This window comes from Salmo salar, chromosome 05, assembly GCF_965601325.2.
Source record: "Salmo salar chromosome 05, fSalSal1, whole genome shotgun sequence".
NCBI lineage: Eukaryota > Metazoa > Chordata > Actinopteri > Salmoniformes > Salmonidae > Salmo > Salmo salar.
In genome coordinates, this window is record NC_138295.1 from 58273076 (window position 1) to 58288580 (window position 15505).

The 15505-nt window shown below is 42.1% G+C and overlaps 1 protein-coding gene across 1 annotated transcript in view; it reads left to right on the top strand.

Annotated features, from left to right (window-relative positions):
• Nucleotides 1-1270: 1270 nt before the first annotated feature.
• Nucleotides 1271-15505, top strand: part of dgkb (diacylglycerol kinase, beta) — a 49061-nt gene continuing 34826 nt past the window's right edge. Inside the window, exons 1-9 of the mRNA XM_014200606.3 lie at nucleotides 1271-1452; nucleotides 5723-5848; nucleotides 8691-8767; nucleotides 9125-9145; nucleotides 9254-9401; nucleotides 10066-10215; nucleotides 11969-12018; nucleotides 13440-13514; nucleotides 13703-13822. Coding sequence (XP_014056081.1) covers nucleotides 5779-5848; nucleotides 8691-8767; nucleotides 9125-9145; nucleotides 9254-9401; nucleotides 10066-10215; nucleotides 11969-12018; nucleotides 13440-13514; nucleotides 13703-13822 — 711 coding nt within the window. The 5' untranslated portion in view covers nucleotides 1271-1452; nucleotides 5723-5778. The remainder of the gene's footprint in view (nucleotides 1453-5722; nucleotides 5849-8690; nucleotides 8768-9124; nucleotides 9146-9253; nucleotides 9402-10065; nucleotides 10216-11968; nucleotides 12019-13439; nucleotides 13515-13702; nucleotides 13823-15505) is intronic.

Below are 15505 nucleotides of genomic sequence, written 5' to 3' on the forward strand. Positions count from 1 at the left end.
TACACTGAGAGCTTAGTGTCCAATGAGACAGCCATTATTTGGGAGGTTATGTGAAAGGTGTGGGGGCGATAGATAGCTGACTATATATAATCTGGGGTTGTTAAATGAATTGGTGGGTATTAGCTTTGGTCCAAATAGCAGAGTAGACTGCTGGGAGGCGTAGTGTTTTGTCCGACATGTTCTCTCTTTTGTAAGGCTGGTACATAGCAGCAAGTTGTACATTCTGTATGAGTAGAAATAATATCACTGCTTTTCAGCAGTAGCTATTATTGTATTCATATGTTGTGTGCTTCCTTGGTGAACACATGTCATCAAACTATAATATATTGTATCCCTCCAGTCTTTTCCCTTTGAATTTCAGCTACAGCCATAGAAAACACATACTGTATTTGAAATATCGAAAATGTCAAGGACCCTGCCTATCATTTTTCCTATTGATTCTGAATGTAATTGGCCTTGGGATACTATCCAATAGCCCTCCACAGCTGCATCACCACCGTGATGAGAGAATATTACTCCTGATTCATGTCTGTTGAACATGACACCCCCTCCCCTAGACCCCCGGCCCTTGCCCCTTTCACATCCCATCAGTTCAATCAAGAGGTGTTCCCACAGGTCGCCGCGGTTACCACCTGCCTGCTGAATGCTAATGGTGACAAGAGCCACGGCAACGGGCGAGAGAGAACGGAAGAGAGAAAGTGAGGGATAGGGAAAGCGGGAGAGCGAGAGCGGGTGAGAGAAAGAGTGGGAGAGAGAGTGAGTGAGGAAGAGGGAGAGAGAGAGAGCGGGAGAGAGAGCGGGAGACAGAGAGCGGGAGAGGGACAGAGAGAGAGAGAAAGAGAGAGCGAGAGAGGGAGAGAGAGAGAAAGCACAAGAGAGTGGGAGAGAGAGAAGGAGAGAGAGTGGGAGAGAGAGAGGGAGAGCTCAGGACATCAGCCTCACCAGGGAATAGAGGGGGAGCAGAAAGAGGAGGAGAGGAGGGATAAGGGTGACGTAAGCAGTGAGTATGGGAACTGATTATCATTGTGGACAAGCGGAGATCGTTCTGTGCTTTTTATCACTCTCTCCCTCTCTCACACACACACACTCCCCCTTTTTCTATTGGAGTTTCTATCCAATAGAAAAACTAACTGCTTCTGAACAAACACACACTTGCACACACAAACACACACAAACACAGCCACACACGCATACTCTTACACACACAGCAGACAGGGGGGGGGGGGGGGGGGGGGGTCTAACACACACACACTCACAAACACACACACTCACATACACACCATCTGATGACAAACCCTCTACGCTCTCCTCCAGTACATTCAGCGGGGACATGATGTGAGTGTGTGAGAAAGAGCAAGATGCGTGTGTGTGAGAGTGTGTAAGCATCATCTGTTAACATCTGTCTGGAAGACTACTCCCTGCTCCCGGCAGTCTGCCTTGGCTATCCAGCAGGTGAGTATCATGTTGATACTGCATTCTATTGTTTGTTCGTTCATTGACCGTATGCGAGCGTGTATTTAGTGGGTGTGTAATGTAGTGGGTGTATTTGTTCATGTGTAGTGTCAGCTACTCTAGTTGTATCGCTGGTGTCTATTGCAGTAGAATCCTCTACCGGGTGTCATATTGCCGATGAATGAATTGATAGATGCAGCAACTGTGTTTGATAACATGCGGTGGCACCACTGGAGATGAATCAAGCCTATCAGTATCACAGTGCTGCTACTATAGTTACAGTTCACTGCTCGTGGATTTCGCAGCATTGAGACATTTGCTGAAGGGTTGAAGTACTGCTGTGATGCTGATGTTGCAGTTCTATGGACATTATGATGAGGATTATGTGCATTATGCTGTATGTATACCAGTGGAGGCTGGTGGGAGGAGCTATAGGAGGACAGGCTCATTGTAATGGAGTGGAATGGAAAGGAAAAGGGGGTACAACTGAATGCTTTCAACTGAAATGTGTCTTCCGCTTTGAACCCAACCCCCTCTGAATCAGAGAGGTGCGGGGGGGCTGCCTTAATCGACGTCCACGTCTCAGACTAGAGGGAATGGAGTCAAACGGGGCTTTTATATGTTTTATGTGTTTGACACCATTGCATTTATTCCATTCCAGCCATTACATTGAGCCCGTCCTCCTATAACTCCTCTCACCAGCCTCCACTGTTGTAAAAGGACTATAAACAATAGAGCATGAGAATTATTTTGAGCATTTTGCTTTCCTGTATATCTAACACTCGTAGGGAAGGGATTGTAAATGTGAATTACAAGACAAATATAACAACTAGCATTTATGATAGCGATAAGTATGTACGAGTCCTAGAGAGGAATTGCAGAGTAGCGGTATGTATTTGTCACACAAGCAATAGATCAACATTTATGGGAGGGAGTACCAATGCCTGTAGTGATTCGATTGACTACTGTGATTTTTCGCAGTCTAAATAGCATAATAATGCATACATGGCACCACATTATGGTCTATTTAGCCACAGATACTGAATGTATTTCAGAGTTGTACAGTATATTCTTCTTAAGTCATCTGTCAGTACTGTACAATTGCATCAATAATATATAATATTCAGCACTATATATAGTGCACTCAAAAAGTTTTCCGACCCCTTCACTTTTTCCACATTTTGTTACGTTATAGCCTTATTCTAAAATTGATTAAATTGTTATTTTCCCTCATCAAGCTACACACAATAACCAATAATGACAAAGCAAAAATATTTTTGGGAAATGAAATGAAATATAAATGAAATATCGCATTTGAATAAGTATTCAGACCCTTTACTCAGTACTTTGTTGAAGCACCTTTGGCAGCGATTACAGCCTCAAGTTTTATTGGGTATGACGCTACAAGCTTGGTACACCTGTATTTGGGGAGTTCCTCCCATTCTTCTCTGCAGATCCTCTCAAGCTCTGTCAGGTTGGATGCTGCACAGTTATTTTCAGGTCTCTCCAGAGATGTTCGATCGGGTTCAAATCCGGGCTCTGGCTGGGCCACTCAATGACATTCAGAGAGTTATCCCGAAGTCACTCATGAGTTGTCTTGGCTGTGTGCTTAGGGTCATTGTCCTGTTGGAAGGTGAACCTTCGCCCCAGTCTGAGGTCCTGAGAGCTCTGGAGCAGGTTTTCAAGGATCTCGCTTCACTTTGCTCCGTCCATCTTTCCCTCGATGCTGACTAGTTTCCCAGTCCCTGCCACTGAAAAACATCCCCACAGCATGAGGCTGCCACCACCATGCTTCACCGTAGGGATGGTGCCAGGTTTCCTCCAGACGTGACGCTTGGCATTCAGGCCAAAGAGTTCCATCTTGGTTTCATCAGACCAGAGAATCTTGTTTCTCATGGTCTGAGAGTCCTTTAGGTGCCTTTAGGCAAACTCCAAGTGGGCTGTCGTGCCTTTTACTGAGGAGTGGCTTCCGTCTGGCCACTCTACCATAAAGGCCTGATTGGTGGAATGCTGCAGAGATTATTGACCTTCTGGAAGGTTCTCCCATCTCCACAGAGGAACTCTGGAGCTCTGTCAGAGTAACCATCGGGTTCTTGGTCACCTCCCTGACCAAGGCCCTTCTCCCCTGATTGCTCAGTTTGGCCAGGCGGCCAGCTCTAGGAAGAGTCTTTGTTCCAAACGTCTTCCATTTAAGAACGATGGAGGCCACTATGTTCTTGGGGACCTTCAATGCTGCAGACATTTTTTGGTACCCTTCCCCAGATCTGTGCCTCGACCCAATCCTGTCTCGGAGCTCTAGGGACAATTCCTTCAACCTCATGGTTTGGTTTTTGCTCTGACATGCACTGTCAACTGTGTGACCTTACATAGACAGGTATGTGCCTTTCCAAATCATGTCCAGTCAATTTAATTTACCACAGGTGGACTCCAATCAAGTTGTGGAAACATCTCAAGGATGATCTTTGGAAACAGGATGTCGCTGAGCTCGATCTCGAGTCTCATAGCAAAGGGTCTGAATACTTATGTAAATAAGGTTAAACAATATATATAATACCTTATTTATTCTAAAAACATATTTTTGCTTTGTCACTATGGGGTATTGCGTGTAGATTGTTTAGAAAAAAATATAATTTAATCCTTTTAGAATAAGGCTGTAATGTAACAAAATGTGGAAAAAGGGAATGGTTTGGAATACTTTCCGACTGCACTGTACGTGTCCATGCATATTCAAGTGTCTCAAGGGTTCCTTAAGTTTAGAACTGTGCGTTTACTATGGGTATGTTCAGGACATCCACATACTAACTATGCCTATACACAGATACACATACATGCGCAGACACACACATACACGCACACTAATTCACGCATACTAGTACACACACGGATGATTTCATGCCAGCTCTTTCATTATGAAATAGTTGTGAACTGAGGTGGTAAAGTACTGTTACATGCATTTGTTGCTGTGAGGTTTTATAATTGGTCAGAAGGAATTGGGTCAAAAAGGAAGGAAGCTGGCTCTGAGACTAACACAGGTGCATTAAGAGAGCAAGGGGGAGTGGAACATTCAGCTTCAGTAGCCCACAGAACACAATACCCCAGGCTATATACTGTTGCAACCGACTAACCCCAAAACACTCATTCACCCACACTCACACATTATTTATTTCTCTTTACATGAATGTGTAATGCTTTTTGAACCCTTCTCAGTAGTTACAGTAGTTACAATGTAGAACAGATTATGTTTACAGTAAGCATATCTTGTATTGTGCTAACCCATTGAGTGTGTGTGTGTGTGTGTGTGTGTGGGAGGGGGTCTACTGCAAGGGAAAAGTGGCATAACATCCCCTTTTTTCTGACACTGTCCAATCTTCTGTCACCATGGCATTGTCCATAATCAGTGATACCAGCTGGCTGTCCCCTGGCAGCCGGCCCATCATTCTGTTGTCGTCAAACAGCAGCAGCAGTCCTGGTCAATCATGACTTAAACTCTTACATGTCCCTTATACTGTCTGTCATTAATGCTTCTTTACCCATAAACTAAATGTTACAGCTGTAGGATCTTAATTTGAGCCAGTTTGCTGAAGCAGGCAACAGGAAATGTGAATTATTATGTGGATTATAATTAATGGACATTTTTGTAGGGGTTGATACATTTTTCGTAAGGGAAAATAAAGCCTGAAATTTCAGCCTCAAATAAACTACATGTTTTAAATGTCCTGCATTGCCAGGAAAGGTCTCCTGCAACAGGGTGATCAAATTAAGATCCTACATCTGTACGTAGGACAGACGTCAAATAATGCATTGAGTTGGTGAGTTCATGTTGGACATTGACATGCCATTTAGCAAATTACGAGCTAGCTATAGCACATAGTGCTGGATAGGACAAGATAGCATTAGCATGGCTGTCAGTCGTACTAAGAGTCATGTACTTGTCTGATGTAATACTTATGACAGCATGAAAAATGCATTCATTAGTGGGTTCAGTAAGTATTATGAATCAAACAAGTCCTCAGTCTCTAATTGACTGACAGACTGATATACTTTTTGGTTACAGATGGACATTTTAGTTTCATAGTGTCTGCTAAACTACACTATACTATAGCAACGTCATGATGTGAGGATCAATATACAGTCATTTTATGCAATTTTATGACCGGTGATGATGGAATGAATGTCAGAACCCAAACCAAATCTCTTTCTGTTAACAGTCTGCCACAAGAGACTTTGATAAAACAGGCCTAACAACTTGTTTTTCTACATTCTGTTCCAGAGAGTGGACTGTGGGCTGATAGTTTGGGGATGTGAGGGAGAAGAGGACTCATCACAATGACCAACCAGGACAAGTGGGTCACTCTGACCCCATCTGAATTCTCCCTTCTGCAGGAGTACGCTCAATGTAAGTCTGTGTCTCTGACAGTGTGTGTTTAGTGTGTGTGTGTGTGTGTGTGTGTGTGTGTGTGTGTGCGTGCGTGCGTGTGCGTGTGCACATGCGTGTGTGTACGTGCGTGCACGTGTACACCGTCACTTATACTCTCACAATCAAGTTTAAACTTTATTGAAAATTGAATCTAGTCAGGTATAAAATGTGACACTGGATTAGTAAAATACTGTAGAGCCCATCCCAGCAGTATGTCCTAATCCACCTCACACAGAGAGAGATTTTCCTACTGCTTGACTATGGCAGGATAACAGAGCCCAGTTACTGTAATGTTGACTGCATAAGAGCAGAGAATATCTCCATGCACTGCCACTGCATTATGAAACCCAGCCTAATCCAACTTGATTTGGTGTAAAGCTCAAACAGTACAAAACCCCCTCTTTCTCTGATGACTTGGAATCATCCATATGTCTGTAATCTGTTATTTGGCACCCCTTCTGATTTTGCAGCATACCAGCTCAAGCATTAAATCGGTCTGGTGCTGTTTATGTTAAACCATTATTAATCATAACACAAAAGCTTCCCCTGCGGGACAAAGAGAGTTATGAACGTCTTGAAGTTATACTGCAACTATTCCGTTTTTTGGAAATGAAAAATTTGACTGTGCAAGTTTTGAGATGGAGGGTTTTGTTGCCTTTAAATGGGAATAGTGAGATATACTGAAACCTTCCTTGCGTTGGTTTTTTTCCAGGGTAACAATTACATCGAGTAACATTATATTATTTTCAATATTTATTATATTTTGGTTTTAAAATAGTTTTCGGAAAAGGAAGGAATTTCAAAAGACTTCCCGCATGACCACAACAATAAGAACTTCATCCCAGTATAGTAGAGGAGAATAAAACAACAGAGCTAATTTGAGCAGCAATAAGGACCCTAAATCTATATAGCGTCTTGACTGGAGGTTACTTTATTAGATATTCACAGGCCTCAATCCAAATCTTAATAAGGAATGCTTTTTTTGCTCAGGATTTCTTCTGCAGGCAAAGGGTTTCACTTGGCCATGACATCTCTCTCGTTAATTGCTCCACGCGTTTTTACAACATCGTTTCGCCGACTGTAAGCAGCTCTCCAGCCTCTCTTTACTGTCTCTGATTGGGATCGTTTTTCTTCTTCTGCAGTGTTTACCAGGGGCGCAACTTTGGTTCTAGAGGTGGCGGGGGACATAAGATCAGATTTAATATTGCAGATAGATTGTGGCTTCTATCAATGTAATTGTCTGCATCATTTTCAATCTCCCATGTATTTGTTGTAAGTATTTTACATAAATGTATATATTTACAAAAAAAGATATATGAGGGATTGGAAATGATGCAGACAATTTACATCTGCAATATTAAAAGCTGATCTACCCCCTAAAAAAAATCCAGCTCCACTATAATGTCTGAAAGTCTTAGAAGAGACAGGGTATGGGACCGGGGGAAATGAGAAGGAAAGAAAGAGTGAGGGACAGTGTGTGATAGAGAGATTTGGATAACCGTGTTTCAATGGGCTCACAGCTAGTCATTATGCTCCCTGTGCAGCGACAGGTTATAAAATATCCCATTCTCCGAGCTGCAACAACGGACTTTCCGCTGTTTCCACCTCTCCCTCCCTCCTTTTCAGTCCCTCCAGCTCACTTTAGCCCCTCCCCCACACCCTCGTCTCATTAAAAGGTGAAGTGAGCGATATTGCACACTCTCCTCACTTCAGATACCGCATGAGCACCAACACTCTCCAGTCTACTTCACTGCAGTTATGACTTCATAATCAGAGACGATTATTGGAGTGGATTTTTTTTTGCACAGTGACATTGCGGTTTGTATTTTCCCAGGTGCTGTGTAAAAGAACACTGATGTGACATGCATTTTGGCCTAAAGTAACCTACGCTAAGTAATTTCCTTTGAAGTGTAAGAATTACGACGACATCGTGACAGTTTTTTGACCATGTAGAGGAGTGCTAAAAAAACAGTGCATGAGTTAATACTTTTTAACTTATTTTTGGTGGGTTTATCACGCAGGCAACCAGTCACACGTTTCATGGTCTCATGTGGTCATCCTTCCAAATCTAGTCTTGTTGCTCCAGAAGCTACAAATATCATAATGGAACAGCTAGAATAACATAATAAAACAATGTCTACACCAGAGGCCCAAATGGACCAGTCCTGCCAGGACACTCCTAGGGCTACACTCCCATAGTTTGAAAATACAGGAAGAGACCTTGACAGGAACCAGACCAAGCGGACCAGGCAGAGGAGTCTAACCTCCTACCGGTTCCAGAGTCTGGTGATTCCTCCTGTAATTTCGATGCGGTCTGGTGGGTGTCAGATCTAATTCCTCCTGAGCTGTAGACTGGACCTTTTGCACTCTAACTCCAAGTTTAGAGATAATTGGATGAGATCCCGCTGTGGGATCTCCCTTCCAGGGGCGGTTCTGGGGGGGGGGGGGGGGGGGGCAGTGCCCCTGTGACAACAATTTTGGGCCCCCTTGTGGCCCCCCTAAATGTGGAGTATGAAATAATTTTTACATAACTCATTTTTGCTATCGTTCTTTTTTTACATCCGTTATTAGACAGTGGCAACGATGATGATTATGAACATGGTCTTTTGCCTGCTAATGCCTGCAATGCAGTGAAGAAAGCGATATGACAACAATAACGTCTAATGTAACTGGCCCCTCTAACAGTACAACTGGCCCCAGCTTGGCCCCCACAGTTGAAATGGTCTAGAACCGCCACTGCTCCCTTCACGGACATGATATCAATTGCTATTTAATGGGAAGCCTTTATGGTTATAACATGTGTTGAGTGTTTTTCTTTTAGACTCAACCAAGAAGCTGAAAGATGTGCTGCAAGAGTTCCATGGAGATGGAGTGTTGGCGAAATATAACCCAGAGGAGGTAGTCTTTCTTTCCATGACACTGTTCTGGTAGCATTGCATGAACCCTTGTAGAACTATTTTGAGGCTTCTTCATAATGTAGAACACTACCAGCACTTCAGACTTGCTACCAATTCTTGGTCATTTTGATATCAACAACATTCAACAATGGTATCGGTCTATAGTCACCTCAGACCAATATATCTTTGTTAAGTTTTGGTTTTTGAAAGTAAGAGGCACTACTTACTTTGGTTATAGTGGAAATGCTGAAAATGTCACACCATGGTTGTTTGTATGCTTTTCAGGATATGAGTAACTTACTTTTTTTTAAAGTTTGATTTATTGAGATGCCCAATGTCTTTATTCAATGCTGCATAGAAGAAAGACATACTCAATCAGGTAATGCATTCCTTGTTCTCCCAGTCATGATTTGGTTATGATATGGTAATCAAAGCTTCCTTCATGGGACTTATACCAACCAGGATCATGTTCTGTGTCTTGTTTCAGGAGATTGACTTTGAAGGCTTCAAGGTCTTCATGCATACGTTTCTGGAGAGCGAGTTGGCAGAGGAGTTCTGTCAACACCTCTTCTTATCATTCAGTAACAAGGGACCAAAACCCAGCCCCTCTTCCATAGACAAGCCCAGAGTTACTGGTAAGACCCTGCACTTCAGCTATAATCTTCAGATGATGTCCCTAAGGGGCAAAGTAGCTTTTATGTTGTCTGTGTGCGCTGTTAATGAATTTTTAAAGCTACTTTGCCCTTAGGACCACCATACCTTCACTTCAGACAGAAGCAAAGGAACAGATCATGAAGGCATAGAAACTATGACCTCAGCAGCAGACAAATAAAAGCCTAAGGTTGTCTAGGTCTGCTTTAGTTTTTACTCCTACCACAAAGAGCATGTTCACTGGGTGATAGATACTGTTGTAATTGGTTCAGTATTGTTAACTCTGTCGTCAGACCACCCCAGATTGCCTTGTTGTCGTGGACTGTAGCTTACAGGCAAGTCATTGAGTGCAGTGTATGTAGCCACAGCTTGTACTTTTTCACAAAATGTCCAAACTGTACGTGTCCTGAGGTACTACCTACAATCATCATAAACTAAACTGTGCTGTCTAGTCAACATTTACTACCGTAATATTGGCAAAAACCACACCTATATAACATCTGCAATTCAATTTCACAACATGAATTTAGATTTATTGGTAGAGAGTTTGAAAGACAGTTTGAGGTTGACATTAGAGGCAGAAAGCTCAGCAATGATCCTAACCGGTCTACATTTTGACCTTCTTCTCTGGCCTTCTTCTCTCTGCAGGCCTCAAGCTGATCAAAGGGAACTCGACCCCTCTGAAGGTGCCCCCTCTACCCAGGACTCTGCCCAGACCTCTAGGCATGGTTCAACTGAAGGACATCGTCTGCTACCTCTCACTGCTGGAGGGTGGCCGACCCGAGGACAAACTGGAGTGTGAGGGCTAATGATTGTTTTTCCTCTGAAAGGGGAATATACTGGAGCTCCTTTGGCTATAATGCAGTATTAGAATTTCCAGAACAAGAGTGTTATTTTGTGGTTTACCCGTGAGAATAATGACATTTGTGCACCGTAAATACAAACACTCATTGCCAAACGAGATTGAGCTTCATCCCAATACACTGCTATATATTTCCCATTACCTAAGCAGGAGTAGCAGTCCAGCCTTTTCACTGTAGTCTACTTTAATCATTATGTTTACTGAAAGCCCTTATTAGCGTTGCCATGGTATCTCTTTATTCTACTTAAACTTTAGATGTGTACTTATTTATTTATGAGATTATATTAGATAATTGAACACCAGACTTTTTATGTGTTCTTATAATTCTCATCCAACTGCTGAATAATTGAAGAACAGAGCCGTTCATTAAGCATTAAGTGTGTTAATAATTTAGCTGGTCTGGCCCAGGGAGCACATCATTGGTTTAGCCTTGGATGCTACAGTATCTCTCCTTGTAGAGAGAATCCCACTCTGCCCACCCTACCCCTCCTTCCGTCCAGCCTCGGTGATGTCTTGTGGAGCTAAATAGGGCCCTCTGCTGGTTCTTCTAAGAATGACTGGTTTCAATTTACACTTACAGTACATTCATTTTAGCTGTTATATCTGTAGGTCTACGTACGTTGTGTAAAGTCAGGGAATGCGTGGCAAAAAGAGAAACATCTAGAAAGTGAGTATTGATCATCATTAGTAGCAAGCTAAATTCCATTGGTTCTGTATGACTGAGGAAATACACCCTGTCACCACAGTGGATTCAGTTATTGTTACTGCAACTGGTACTAGTTCAGCTTTGAAGAGGAGGTGACGTGATGACAACGATAAATAACAGTCTTTATACTCTAGGTTCATAGGGTTAGACAACTTAGCTCTACGCTTTTTTGGAGTGACTCGACTGTATGCTATTCCTCTCGTCTCTCTACACCACAAACACCTTCCCAGCTCCAGTAGAGTTCCCATTCCTCCAGGCATCTACCTCACTTCCCCTTCCTCCGGCCCCAGTGGACCGACCTGACCGCAACACAGCAGGAAGCTGTCAATTAGCTCCTAATTAGCGTCTGACAAACAGCAGCTTGACGTCAACCCCATATGAAATGAACAACCTTCCCCTTCGAGTCCTTAGTGAACTCACCAGCTCGCCCTCCTCAATCCAGCTGGGTTTGTCACCAGCCGCACCACTACTGAGATTGGGGGAGTGGGTAGCGTCACGCTGAGACTGGGCTAAAAACACTTTTTCCACGTATTGGGAATATCCATTAGTATGTAAATTACTTGGGGCAAAGGAGAGTGTTGTCACGATTATATTACTATAGAACTGGTGTGTGTGTGTGTGTGTGTGTGTGTGTGTGTGTGTGGTCTGTCAGTCACTCTTGTATTAGATAGCCAATCACTGTTCTGGTGAGGGAGCTGTCTGTTTCCATGGTGATGGTGTTAAGTGGCTAGGGGCTAGTGCAGGAACCAATCAGACTTCAACACTGAGATGCTGAGAATACTTTTATGAGGGGAAACATTGCTTTGAATTGATGGGAGTTCAATAGCTGATTGTACCCTTAAAAACTAAAGGAAGTTTTTGTGCTTCAACGTAGTAAAGTGCATCCATGAAACTAAATTGGTAGTAAAAATGTGTCTCAATGACATCTATTGCATCTCAAACAACAATTGAAACTCCTAAATGATTGATCTTTTTCTCCACAGTTATGTTTCGTCTCTATGATACAGATGGGAATGGGTCTCTGGATAGTTCGGTAACCATTTTTCATTATTTGAACACAGTCTTACATGAAACATCATCTTTGTTATTTGCTAAAGCCTATACCAGTGCCATGTTTGGTTCTGTCCTATACACACCATGTTATTTACTGTACTGAAAAATTATTTGGTGCTGCAACCTGAGCTCAAGGGTAGACTTAACATAGTAAATGTAAATCCGTGACACTCCAATTAGAATGATATGTTACGTTTCGTATGGCATGTATTCATTTGTGGATGTATGTCATCTAATTCGTATCATATGTTACAAATTTGCAATGTGTATGATATGTTACGAATTCCAATTTGTTGTGGCTAACGTTAGCTAGGTGGCTAACGCTAACGTTAGCTAGGTGGCTACCATTAGCTAGGCTAGGGGGTAGGGGTTAAGGTTAGAGTTAAGGTTAGGGTTAGGGTTAAGAGTTAGGTTAAAGTTAGGGTTAGGGAAGGGTTAGCTAACATGCTTGTAGTGGCAAAGTAGCTAAAAAGTAGTAAGTAGTTGTAAAGTTGCTGATTAGCTAAAATGTTAAAGTTGTCCGTGATGAGATTCGAACACGCAGCCTTTTGGGTTGCTCGACGTTCGCGTTATAAGTCTACCCATTCACCCCGACCAACCACCCTGCTTTCGTTTTTGCCTTAAGTAACCTTCTGTATTATGTAACTATACTAAACATAACATATCATACTAATTTGAGTGTCCTAGATTTACATTTACTATGTTACGTCTAGTCTATGAGACCATGCAGGGTAAAATTGTACATAATAGCTACCTAATGTTCTATAAATACAATTATGCAGTAGAGGACCTTCTGGAAATCTGAATCTTAGTCATTCTAACCATGACACTGACATATGGAAATGTAGAATATTTTGTACAATATAATCTAAAGTAACATTACACAAGCCCGAGTGGTGCAGCGGTCTAAGGCACTGCATCTCATTGCAAGAGGCGTCACTACAGTCCCTGGTTTGAATCCAGGTTATATCACATCCGGCCGTGATTGGGAGTCCAATAGGGCGGCGCACAATAGGCCCAGCGTCGTCCGGGTTTGGCCGGGGTAGGCCGTCATTGTAAATAAGAATTTGTTCTTAACTGACTTGCCTAGTTAAATAAATGTTCAATTTTAAAAAAAGCTTGTCTCATGTTCATTGCTCTGGCCTGCATGTGATGACTCTCCACTAGACAATAATTGCCCTCCCATAGGGCAACCATTGTAATTAAGTCATCAAGCCTGTATCAGTTTTCAAGCTGCTTTTGTTGTGCATTGTACAACTCTCATTTGGAGAGGGAAGATTGTACCAATTGACTATTACATGCTGTTCATCAGTCTAAAACCATTGAATGTTTGTCGTCAACTGAAGAATGGCTATTGTACCATAGATATATTTTGACACAAGATTTGTTTTTTACTTCTAGGAACTGGAGCACATCGTCTCTCAAATGATGCATGTTGCTGAGTACTTGGAATGGGACGTGACAGAATTGAAGCCGGTAAAATACATATTTTTCATAAACATTTAATATACTGCAGATCCATAGACCTAAAGATCTAGGGCCCCCTAGTTTCAGTTATATCAATAACAAGAAAATACTGTGACCTTGTATAGCTCGAATGAGGGTGTCATATATAATCTGTGTTGACAGACCCCACTGTACTGTCTCTGATTGGTTGTGAGTAGATTCTGCAGGAGATGATGCAGGAGATCGACTATGACCATGACGGTACTGTGTCTCTAGAGGAGTGGATCCAGGGAGGCAGCACGACCATCCCCCTGCTCGTACTACTGGGCCTAGAGACGGTGAGTAGTCAAGAAAGTGTTACCTAAACATCATCATTGTTGTTACTTTCAATGGCAGATTTTCTCGACCAGAGCTGGTCCTGCGGGATTTAGTTCAAGCCCAGTTAAAGGCCAAATGCAGCCATTTTTATTTCAATATCAAATCATATCTGGGTAAAAATGTAGTACCTTACTGTAAAAAATAAACAAAAATAGCTTTTAAGCAAAAACTATTTCTCACGCTAGAACTTTGCTAGGACTGTCTGGTAGCGGTCTGAGGGGAAACTGAAAACTAGCTGTTATTGGCACACAATAAAAAAGGGGGTGGAAAAATGACAGTGTTGACTTATTTTAACCCAGGATGACTATTTTCAACACTATGAGGAGTCAATGAGCTCTAGTGTCGGAATTAAATCAGAGTGTAAAATTATGCGGTCATTGTTGTGTAAATTCAACTCAATTCAGTGGAATTTTAACACCACTTTGAGTCAAATTAACTCTGAAACCTACATGTAGAGCAACTTCAACACTATGTAGACTGGGACCAAATGTTACCTGAAACAGTGTTGAATTCAACTCTATAGGAGTTAAATTAACACTTTCATTTTTACTGTGCAGGCAGGTTTTTAACTCTTTTTTTCTTGGTCTATTAACTTATTTACCGCCTGGTGATGTCACCAGGGAAGCCGAAACTCCATTCATGCAAAAACTGCTAATTAGGTCCTGTGTAGATTGTATTTTCAACCAGCAACTGGGTTGTTCCACAAAATGGGTGCCTTTTGTGTCCCTTTGATATTTTAAGTAGAAATTATGCACCAATATTGAATTTTAAAAGCATGTTATATTAAATGAAGTGCACTTTAATATAGACCACACGAAGAATTCAATAAATCTTGTTTTTAATATGAAGAAAGGCTTGCTTATGTGCCAAGATTTCAATCTACTTAATCCAAAAATGTATCCAAGTTACACCATCATTGTAGAGCCCTAGTTATTTTTCTTGCTTTGACAAAGTCATCTCTGAAGATTAGGATTTATTTCTCATGTGATTAGTGATTAATGTACGTATGTCCCTCATGTTCAGAACCCTGTTGAGTGAATTGAACTCTTGTTTAAATTTGGCGGAACTACTCCTTTTAAAATATGTATTTCAAAAGAAACGTTGAACATCTAATAGTCAGATCATAGTGCAAAAGCAGGGGAGCTGGTTCTACTCTTTTTGGCTATTTTCTGGTGTTTTTGGGTGGAAGAATGTGCAGGTTGAACATAACACGTCTTCCCTGTTACCCATAAATAGACAGGCTAGAAATGTTTTAGATATGTAATTGTTCTGTAAAACTTGCGTTCAATTGCCCCTCCCTGTTGCACACAACAATCAGACAGTGTTAGTTTCATCAGCTGTTGTATAATATGATAGAAAACACAGACAAAACAGAATTTTGTCTGCACTGGGCCTTTAAACCCACCATAGCCTGATTCACACTACCAAGCCAAACCGAGCCAAGGCAGGCTGTTTTAGGCCAGCCTGGTTCCTCATCCACCATAGTTGCTGGAACCGTGCTGGAAATGACAATGTGGGAAAACAATACTTGAGCCAGCACAGTAAGGTTGGGGTGGGCCCTTTTGTGTGAGTCAGGTACAAGGTCTGGACATTCCCACCACTTCCTAACTAGTCAATAGCTTCGTCAGACGGCACCGCTGATG